This window comes from Rana temporaria, chromosome 6, assembly GCF_905171775.1.
Source record: "Rana temporaria chromosome 6, aRanTem1.1, whole genome shotgun sequence".
Lineage (NCBI taxonomy): Eukaryota > Metazoa > Chordata > Amphibia > Anura > Ranidae > Rana > Rana temporaria.
This window is the reverse complement of record NC_053494.1, coordinates 37,400,896-37,411,593: the sequence shown is the minus strand read 5'-3', so window position 1 is coordinate 37,411,593 and position 10,698 is coordinate 37,400,896. Positions and strand designations below refer to the sequence as shown.

General features: G+C 46.0%; 1 protein-coding gene across 1 annotated transcript in view; it reads right to left on the bottom strand.

Moving 5' to 3' along the window:
* Positions 1–7,557: 7,557 nt before the first annotated feature.
* Positions 7,558–10,698, bottom strand: part of IQCE (IQ motif containing E) — an 83,377-nt gene continuing 80,236 nt past the window's right edge. Inside the window, exons 23-24 of the mRNA XM_040356669.1 lie at positions 10,470–10,589; positions 7,558–7,957 (exon numbers count right to left, since the gene is read on the bottom strand). Coding sequence (XP_040212603.1) covers positions 7,854–7,957; positions 10,470–10,589 — 224 coding nt within the window. The 3' untranslated portion in view covers positions 7,558–7,853. The remainder of the gene's footprint in view (positions 7,958–10,469; positions 10,590–10,698) is intronic.

The window sequence follows — 10,698 nt, the reverse complement described above, 5'->3', positions numbered from 1 at the left end:
TATCCAATCGACGGTCAGACTCCGTGGGGAACAGAACGTTGGGGAATGCGCACAGCAGGTGAACGGGCTCAGGTAAGTAAAATGGGGGGGCGTCATTGCCAGGTGTTTTTTCACCTTAATGCATTGGATGCATTAGGGTAAAAAAAAACACAAAAACCTTTGCAACCCCTTTAATGCAGAGAACACATTACGATAAAAAAAAACCTTCAGGCTTTAGAACCACTTAAAAACAGTAAAAAGAGAAGCTCAGAATTTGATAAAATAAATGCATGCGTGGATGCAGCATCGATCCAATGTGGCATCTGTCCCTTGCAGGCTCTGTAGTGAGAACTGAGCGATCAAACACAGCTGATTGCTCAGTTCACCCCCTCCGCTCTGAGCAGAGAGCCCTGACTGTCCGGCACCGGCCCTCTACTCTCCCCCCCAGCACTCACTGAAGTGCCGGGCTGTGGAAGGGGCGGGATCGGCTGGCTCAGGCTCTCGGCAGATCACTGAGAGGCTAAGCCAGGTACCAGTCTGGGCGATTACCGACAATATGGTCAGGATCTTTTCAGGGCCAGGACCGGCTCTGTAATGTCAGCTAACAGCGGGCTGAAAATGAATCATCACAGGGGTATAGAACGAATTGTAGCTTTGGCCATACTTCTCTTTTAAAAAAAAAAAAAAAAGTAAATACACCTCTCTATTACTACTGGAACACTAAGCAATCTATTGCTTTGATTTGTCAATGAACAAGTATTTTAATGCAAGCGTTCGTGGAAACACAGAGAATGGAATTGAGGTGCTTTAAGTCAATTAAAGGCAGCAGAGCAATCAAGAACGCCACTTATGGCGAGATAATGGAAGTACTTAATTCATCGACCTATGTGGCTTCTTACCAAACCGTGAAACATCTGCTAATAAGATCATTAGTTAATGCGTGGTATCTATACGCCATACGGATAGTACTGTTTCCAGGAAATGTGATGTAAATCATGCTAGGAAAGACACCAAAGAGGAAAATAAGGGTCTTTAGTTGAAAAAAAAGAAGACGACACTCTTCTATTATGCCTTTTTGCTTAAAAAATCGGAAAGCGTTGGAACATACTGGCCCAGATTCAGGTAGATTGGCGTATCTATGCGGCGGCGTAACGTATCCGATTTACGTTACGCCGCCGCAAGTTTTTCAGGCAAGTGCTTTATTAACAAAGCACTTGCCTGAAAAGTTGCGGCGGCATAGCGTAAATCACACGGCGGAATTCAAATTCGGCGGGTAGGGGGCGTGTATCATTTAAATGAAGCGCGTCCCCGCACCGAACGAACTGCGCATTCGCCGTCCGTAAAATATCCCAGTGTGCATTGCTCCAAATGACGTCGCAAGGACGTCATTGGTTTCGACGTGAACGTAAATGACGTCCAGCCCCATTCACGGACGACTTACGCAAACGACGTAACTTTTTAAAATTTTGTCGAGGGAATGACGGCCATAATTAACATTGTTGCGCCGCCATATAGCAGGGGCAACATTACGCCGGGAAAAGCCTAATGTAAACGTCGTAACTTTACTGCGTCGGCCGCGCGTACGTTCGGGAATTTGCGTATCTAGCTAATTTGCATACTCGACGCGGAAATCGACGGAAGCACCACCTAGCGGGCAAAGAAAAAAAATTGCAGTTACGATCCGACGGCATAAGAGACTTACGCCTGTCGGATCTAATGGATATCTATGCGTAATAGATACGCATAGATACGACGGGCCAGATTAGGACTTATGACGGCGTACATGGCGCTGCGCCGTCGTAAGTCCTTTGAGAATCTGGGCCACCGAGTCTGACTTCTAATATTTCTTAAAGTGGACACCCAAACTCCAAAAGTAAAGATTTTCTACCTTATAGGAAACATTAATTTTGCCAAAGCAGTACCTCCCCAATGTACCTTTTGTCTGGAATTGCTCTTGAAATATAGCAGTCCTATTGCTGGTGTGTGAGTGTGCCCAAGCAATCTCACAGCTGTACAATGGCTTAGAAAAATCCAAGGTGGCGGAGCTGTAACTTTGACTGCTACTCTCAGCAGATTTTAAAGGAGTTGTAAAGGTAACATTTTTTTTCCTAAATAGCTTCCTTTACCTTAGTGTAGGGTGACCAGACATCCCCCGTATTCGGGGACAGTCCCCGGATTGAGGACACCAAGTCTATCCCCGGTTTTGTCCCCAGATTGGATTTCGCTAAAGAGCCGCTGGCGGCGCGCGACCCACGGCTCGGCTTGTACCTCCTATATTCACTGATAGCAAAGAGCCTATGACTAAGGCCTAGTACACACGAGAGGATTTATCCGCGGATACGGTCCACCGGACGGTTTCCCCGGATAAATCCTCCTGAGGATTTGCGGGGATTTTGATCCGATGAAGTGTACTCACCATCGGATCGAAATCCGCGCCGAAATCCCATCGCGATGACGTGTCGCGCCGTCGCCGCGGCGACGTGCGCGACGCTGTCATACAAGGAATTCCACGCATGCGTCGAATCATTACGACGCATGCGGGGGATTCATTCGGACGGATTGATCCGGTGAGTCTGTACAGAGCAGCGGATCAATCCGTTGGGATGGATTAAAGCAGATAGATTTGAAAGCATGTCTTCAAATTTTTATCCGTTGGAAATCCATCCCAGGGGATAAAAATCAGCGGAAACAGATCCGCTGGATTGTACACACCAGGGGATCTATCCGCTGGAGCCGGTCCGCGGATCAATTCCAGCGGATGGATTCTATCGTGTGTACGGGGCCTAAGGCTATGTTGGCGGTCTTACTTCCTGTATATTTACAGTAAAAGACCATGGATAACACAGAAAGGTGGACAAATAACACTCAATAAAAATATACAAAAGAAGTAAATGTAATTTTCAAACAAGGCAAACAGACAATTCCTGACATTATTAAACACAGATTTAGATAAATATTTCCTTAAATATCAAAAGATTCATGTAAAAGTAGAGATTCGGATCAACAATATCACCCATTTAAAGCCCTTATTACTGGATGTGTTAAAATGATTTGATATAATAACATAATGGGACAGATTTCTACACTTGAAATTCAATGTAAGCAAGAAGGACAGAAGTGCTTAGAGGCCACAAATGTCAACCTGTAGATCCTTCCTGGACAGACATTTCCAAGTATTCTGATGGAATTAATTCCTATTAGGCCCCATACACACGATAGAATTTATCCGCGAATACGGTCCAGCGGACCGTTTCCGCGGATAAATTCTCTTGTGGATTTCGGCGGATTTTCATGCGATGGAGTGTACACACCATCGCATTGAAATCCGCGCCGAAATCCTCTTGCGATGACGTGTCGCGCCGTCGCCGCGATTATGACGCGGCGACGTGCGCGACGCTGTCATATAAGGAATTCCACGCATGCGTCAAATCATTACGACGCATGCGGGGGATCCCTTCGGACGGATGGATTCGGTGAGTCTGTACAGACCAGCGGATCCATCCGTTGGGATGGACTCCAGCAGATGGATATTTTCTGCATGTCAGCAAATATCCGATCTGCTGGAATCCATCCCAGGGGAGATATATCCGCGGAAAAAGATCCGCTGGCGTGTACACACCATAGGATCTATCCGCTGAAACCCATTTGCTGGGATTTATCTGCGGATGGATTCTATGGTGTGTACGGGGCCTTAGGCTCGGATATCTCTTGCGGTCTCCATCTTTGACATTATTTCACTGGAGCATTCTATTCTTCTTCAACTGGGTGCTTTCAGTATTGAAATTTTTAAAAATGTAATAAAAATGGAAGCGAGACTCTCCTTGTGACGTGTGGTGGGTGGAGTGGGGAACACTAAAATCAAATAAACAAATAAAAAGTCTGGGGGGTGAGCAAATCTTTCTTAAAAAAAAAAAAAAAGTCACAAAAATTAAATGACTACAGCTTGCAGTATGACCTGGTATGATACAATAGAGGGGTTTCCTTCTCAGAGAAAAAAGTAGAAGACACTTGCCCCTTTAACCACTTAACCCCCGGACCATATTGCTGGTCAAAGACCAGAGCACTTTTTGCGATACGGCACTGCGTCGCTTTAACGGACAATTGCGCGGTCATGTGACGTGGCTCCCATACAAAATTGGCGTACTTTTTCCCCCACAAATAGAGATTTATTTTGGTGGTATTTGATCACCTCTGCGGTTTTTAGTTTTTGCGCTATAAACAAAAATAGAGCAACAATTTAAAAAAAAATGAATATTGTTTACTTTTTGCTATAATAAATATCCCCCAAAAATGTATAAAAAAACATTTATTTTCCTCAGTTTAGGCCGATACGTATTCTTCTACATATTTTTCGTAAAAAAAAAAAAAATCGCAATAAGCGTTTATTGATTTGTTTGCGCAAAAGTTATAGCGTTTATAAAATAGGGGGTATTTTTATGGCATTTTTATTAATATTATTTTTTACTAGTAATGACGGCGATCAGCGATTTTTTTTCGGTACTGCGACATTATGGCGGACACTTTGTCCCCCTAATCCATGCACCCGGCCCCTAATCTACATGCAGGGCACTGGACGCATGGATTCCAATGTTTTTTTTTTTAAGTGTGTGATTAAAGCCTGGTGGGTGGAACAGCATCCTGTCTTCCCCTGGGGGGGGGGGGGTGGCATTGGTTTGCTGCCCCCCTCCCCGTTAAAAAAAAATATTGAGCACCAGGCCACCACTGGTGTGCATACCTTTTTTTAATCCTCTAAGCCCCAAAAAGATATTAATTTGGTAGTTATAAGTAAGGTAAATTTCGGCCTGAATCCGTGAGAAACTGTCATATGGCAGCAGATCGCTGTTCCAATTGGCTGCAATTGTGGAATTCCTTACCCCACTTAAAGTGTAACTAAAGGCAAACCTTTTTTATTCCATTTTAGATAGAGCAAGTGATGGTTAAAACCCCATCTTTTTATGCCATCTGTGTCCTAGGGGGGATTTCCCTTCACTTCCTGTCCTATAGCCAAACAGGAAGTGAGAAGAAATCCCTCCAGTGTAAGGGAATCCCAATGTGTTATCAAAACTAGTGTCCCCATTGGAAGATTTCCCTTGTCAGTGTTCCAATGTCAAACCAAAAATTGGGATTTTCTTTAACATTATCCTTAAAAGTGAAAGTAAAACAGGACACATAGAGAAGGTGAATCTCCCCAACGAGGACAGTAATAAAAAATGTCAGCTGTTCCAATTCCTCTCCACTCTAGCCAAAAACGTAAAAAAAAAAAGGTTTTGTCTTTAGTTACACTTTACCAACGGGGTGGGGATGCCGGTGATATCACGGATTTAATGACATTGTCCAAACACGGCCATGTGGTCATATCCGGTCAATGATGGGATGGCGGCCAGCTGTTATATGACAGCTTCCCATAGATTTGTGCCAAACTCAGTTTGGACTAAACCTAAGCCCAATTGTAAGTGATTGTGACATCCTAAAACTGTATGTGCAAGTAAGCAACATTCATGGAGTTGCGAACAAGCAAAGCTTCCCCTGAATGGCAGAGGGGTCCTTGGAGCGACACCCTGGGCTAGATTCAGATAGGTTAGCGCATCTTTAGATCCACGTAACCTATCTGATTTACGATCCGCCGGCACAAGTTTTTGAGGCAAGTGTTGTATTCAGAAAGCACTTGCCTCTAAAGTTGCGGCGGCGTATCGTAAATCCCCCAGCGGAATTCAAATTCCGTGGCTAGGGGGCGTGTAGAATTTAAATCAGGCGCATCCCCGCGCCAAAACGAACTGCGCATGTGCCGTCCCCTAAATTTCCCAGCGTGCATTGCTCCAAATGACGTCGCTAGGACGTCATTGGTTTCGACGTGACCGTAAATTACGTCCATCCGTATTCGCGACCGACTTACGCAAACGACGTAAAAATGTCAAAATTCGACCCGGGAACGACGGCCATACTTAACATAGGAAACGTCGCATATAGCAGGGGTAACTATACGCCGGAAAAAGCCGAACGCAAACGCCGTAAAAAAAAAGCACCGGGCTGTCGTTCGTTTCTGAATCGGTGTAACTCCTCATTTGCATATTCGTCGCGTATACAAACGGAGGCGCCACCTAGCGGCCAGTGTGAGATTGCAGCCTAAGATCCGACAGTGTAAGTCACACCTGGCGGATCTTAGGGAGATCTATGCGGAACGTGATTCTATGAATCAGTCGCATAGATACGACGGACGGAACTCAGAGATACGACGGCGTATCAGGAGATACGCCGTTGTATCTCTATCTGAATCTGGCCCCCTGTGTTCATTATACAGATGGCAAGTTGCTCAGGCAGCACTCAAAAGAGCCCAGAACTGACTATATGTAGCACAAGCTACTACAGCGAATGTCGGCATCTTCAGTGGCCCTCCGGATGTGAGATGAAGGGTCAGATGTAACCCAACTAAACTGAAAAACATTTCTGAAGTTCAGCTTTAATATAAAGCTAAAGCTATGGAATTAAATCTTGCTGGGTGGTTGAATGAATAGTAATAGGGCTAAGATGCTCATGTCTACTGAAGAAAGTGCCGCCCCATGTTTCCATCAATGCTGATCACATATCGGAGGGTCTATATATATTGGCCCAGATTCACAAAGCACTTACGCCGACGTATAACACGTTATGCTGACGTAAGTGCAAATGTGCGCCGGCGTATGTGTGCGCCAGACCCACAAACCAATATGCGCCTAACAAACAGGCTACACCCCGCCGACATAGGGTGGGTGCACATTTAGGCTGGATGCATGGTGCTGCTCCCATTGATTAGCCATTCAAACATGCAAATGAGGGAAATACGGCGATTCACGAACGTGCGTGTGCCCGGAGCATGCTACGCGAGATGCGCGCAAGTTGTACGTCCCGCGTAAAGTTAATCCCCATAAAGGAGGTGCAACCCTGCAACAGACATGCACAGGTCTGCACCAGGGAACACAAGCCGGCGTATTGTGCGCCAGACCCACAAACCAATATGCGCCTAACAAACAGGCTACACCCCGCCGACGTAGGGTGGGCGCACATTTAGGCTGGATGCATGGTGCCGCTCCCATTAATTAGCCATTCAAACATGCAAATGAGGGAAATACGGCTATTCACGAACGTGCGTGTGCCCGGAGCATGCTACGCGAGATGCGCGTAAGTTGTACGTCCCGCGTAAAGTTAATCCCCATAAAGGAGGTGCAACACGGCAACAGACATGCACAGGTCTGCACCAGGGAACAAGCCGGCGTATTGTGCGTTGGACGTGTGTCTGGCTGGGCGTACGTTATGTTCACGGCGTACGCAGTGATCCGGCGTAGCTTAGGCAGTTGTGTCGGCGTGGTTGTGAGCAGGCGCATTGGGGCTTGCGTCCACGTCACGGCACATGCGCAGTTCGTGATACGTACCTGTCTGGCGCTCGGCCGATCATTTGCATGGGGTCACACCTCATTTGCATGGGGTCACGCCCACTTCCACCTACGCTGGCGTGCGCCTTCGAAACCCACGCTACGCTGGCGCAGTGTTGGGAGCACTGGCTTGCTGAATGAAATGCTTGCCTCTCTGCGCTGCGTTGGCGTAGCGTACAGTGTTTGCTCTACGGCGGCGTAATGTGCGCCTTGCTCTCTGTGAATCTGGGCCATTGTATATAGATCTACAGTATATAAGAAAATGTAATAATTTGCATCAAACTTAATGATTTATAAGAGTTCCAACAGCTACCGATTCTCTTTAAAAATCCAGGACCATTTAGGAATACATTGAAAACCTGGATATCTGTGGATGTTTGTCCCTAACAAAACTAAGCTGAATAAATAAGACACGGTATATATAAAAAGAGAACTCTTGAAGGCACTGTATGGGCGAGTTCAGCTGGTTTAAAAGCCTGAGTCTTTCCTTCTTGTTGGCCGTGATGGAGACACGATGATGTCATCCGAATCGTCAGACTGTACCTCTTCGATGATCGGTTGTTGCACCTTCCCTGAAATTATGAAAATTAAAGTAATTTTAAACTCTATAAGGAGACCTTTAAATTATAGCTTCACTTTCCTTAAAAGGCAATCAATTGTACTTGTTCCCATAGCCACTTAAACAATGCCAAGGTGAAGTGTTACCCACCGTCTGCAGCAGGAGTATTTCAGGCATTTTAGCGCTAAAAATAGTGCATAAATAACGCCTGAAATACTTCTGCCCCAGCATTCTCAATGTCCTCCTTCACTTACCTCATCCTTCCATTTTGCTTTTAAATGTCCTTATTTCTTCTGAGAAATCCTCACTTCCTGTTCTTCTGTCTGTAACTCCACACAGTAATGCAAGGCTTTCTCCCTGGTGTGGAGTGTCGTACTCACCCCCTCCCTTGGACTAGTCAGGACACCCACTAACACACAGCTCCTTCCTCTAAGGCCCCGTACTCACGACCAAACATGTCTGCTGAAACTGGTCCGCAGACCAGTTTCAGCAGACATGTTTGGCCGTGTGTTGGCCCGAGCGGACCATTTTCGGGCGGATCGGACAGGTTTCCAGCGGACAACTGTTTCCTGGACTTGCTTTAAAACAGTCCGCTGGAAACCTGTCCCCCCGACATGTACGGTCGTCTGTACAGACCTACTGTACATGTCCGGCCGCCCGCCATCCCTCGCATGCGTCGAATGACTTAAGACGCATGCGTGGAAGCATTTTAAAGGCGGGCCGCCCACGTCGCCGCATCATTGTCGCGGCGACACCGCGGACACGCCCCGCGTATTGTTTACGCGCGGACCTCTGTTCGATGGTGTGTATAGCCATCGAACAGAAGTCCCCGGGCAGTCCCCGGGCAGACATGTCCGATGGAAACGGTCTGCAGACCGTTTTCATCGGACATTTCTGGCCGTGAGTACAAGGCCTAACTGCAACGTAGAGAGCGTCCTGACTCTCTTGTAGTCCAAGGGAGGGGGCAAGCACAACACTCCACACCAGGGAGAAAGCCTCACATTACTGTGTGGAGTTACAGACAGAAGAACAGGAAGTGAGGATTTCTCAGAAGAAACTCTGTGTGAACTGGGTATTTCTATTTACTCAGAAAGCGATACATGTCCCCAAAATGCCCCAGGTCTTGATTCTTTTTTGACCAAACCGCAGGCTGGATGGTAAGTTGAGCTGGGAATTTTTTTTCGTTTTTCTTTGACACTTCTATGCGTTCCTTGCTGTTAAGGCCAGTTATAGGTGGTGGCAGTTGCTGTTTCTTTGTGCTCACCCCTGTTTTACACCTTATTCCTCCATCTACCCTTATGCCGCGTACACACAACCGCTTTTCATGACGAGAAAACTCCCCTTTTTATAGATTGGTCTTGAAAAACAGTCATGTGTATGGTCCATAGCAGTTTTCTCGACGAGAAAACTGCCCGCTAAAAAATTAGAACCTGCTCTATTTTTTTCTCGTCGTTCTTTTTCTCGTCGCGAAAACCGCTCGTGTGTAGGCTTTTCCGAGGGGAAAAAACGTGCATGCTCAGAATCAAGTATGAGACGGGAGCGCTCGTTCTGGTAAAACCAGCGTTCATAATGGAGATAGCACATCCATCACGCTGAAACGGACTGAAAAGCACGAAGACTGAAAAACGTGAATCGTCTCTCACCAAACTTTTACTAACACAAGGATCAGCAAAAGCAGCCCCAAGGGTGGTGCCATTTGAAAGAAACTTCCCCTTTATAGTGCCGTCGTATGTGTTGGACATCACCGCGCTTTTCTCGAGCTTGCTTTTTTTTTATGAACGTGTGTATGCAAGGCAGGCTTGAGAGGAATCACAACGAATCACGTAGAGAAAAACGTCGTTTTTTTGCATGATAGGAAAAACGGTCATGTGTACGCGTCATTAGACTTATCAAGCATTTTACCCTTGAGGTGCAGGGGGCTTCAATGCAAGGGTCATTTCTTTAAGTATTCCAGGTTCATCTCTAATGCCCTTTACACACGATCGGTTCGTCTGATGAAAATGGACCGATGGACCGTTTTCATCGGACGAACCGATCGCGTGTGGGCCCCATCAGTTTTTTTCCCCATCGGTGAAAAAAAATAGAACCCGTTTTAAAATTTTCGTATGGTTAAAAAAACTATAGAAAAAAACGATTGTCTGTGGGGAAATCCATCGGTCAAAAAAATTCACGCATGCTCAGAATCAAGTCGACGCATGCTCGGAAGCATTGAACTTAATTTTTATCAGCACGACGTCGTGTTGTACGTCACCGCGTTGGACACGATCGGATTTTTAACTGATGGTGTGTAGGCAAGACTGATGAAAGTCAGCTTCATCGGATATCTGATGAAAAAATCCATCGGATTAGATTCCATCAGATATCCGATCGTGTGTACAGGGCTTTAGACTTCTCAAGCATTTTACCCTTGAGGTGCAGGGGGCTTCAGTGCAAGGGTAATTTCTTGAAGTATTCCAGGATCATCTCTAAGTACTTTCAGTCTGGTCAGGGTTCTATTTTAAGTGCCGTAAAAGCGAGTTTTCTACCTGATTGCAGCTTTGATAATGAACGACGAGAGGGCGGTCTCTTAGTAGCGATGTCATCTTCCTCTTCAGACGCCAGCTCCTCAATATACTCTTCAATTGCCTCTTCACCGCTGTCACTGTCTGTAAAAGAACAAGAAAAAAAAAAAAAGTTTTGATGATGGGAGAGCTTTTTGCCGTGAAAACCGTGCGTGTGTATGCTTTCTCATCGAGAAAACTGCCAGGAATTCCG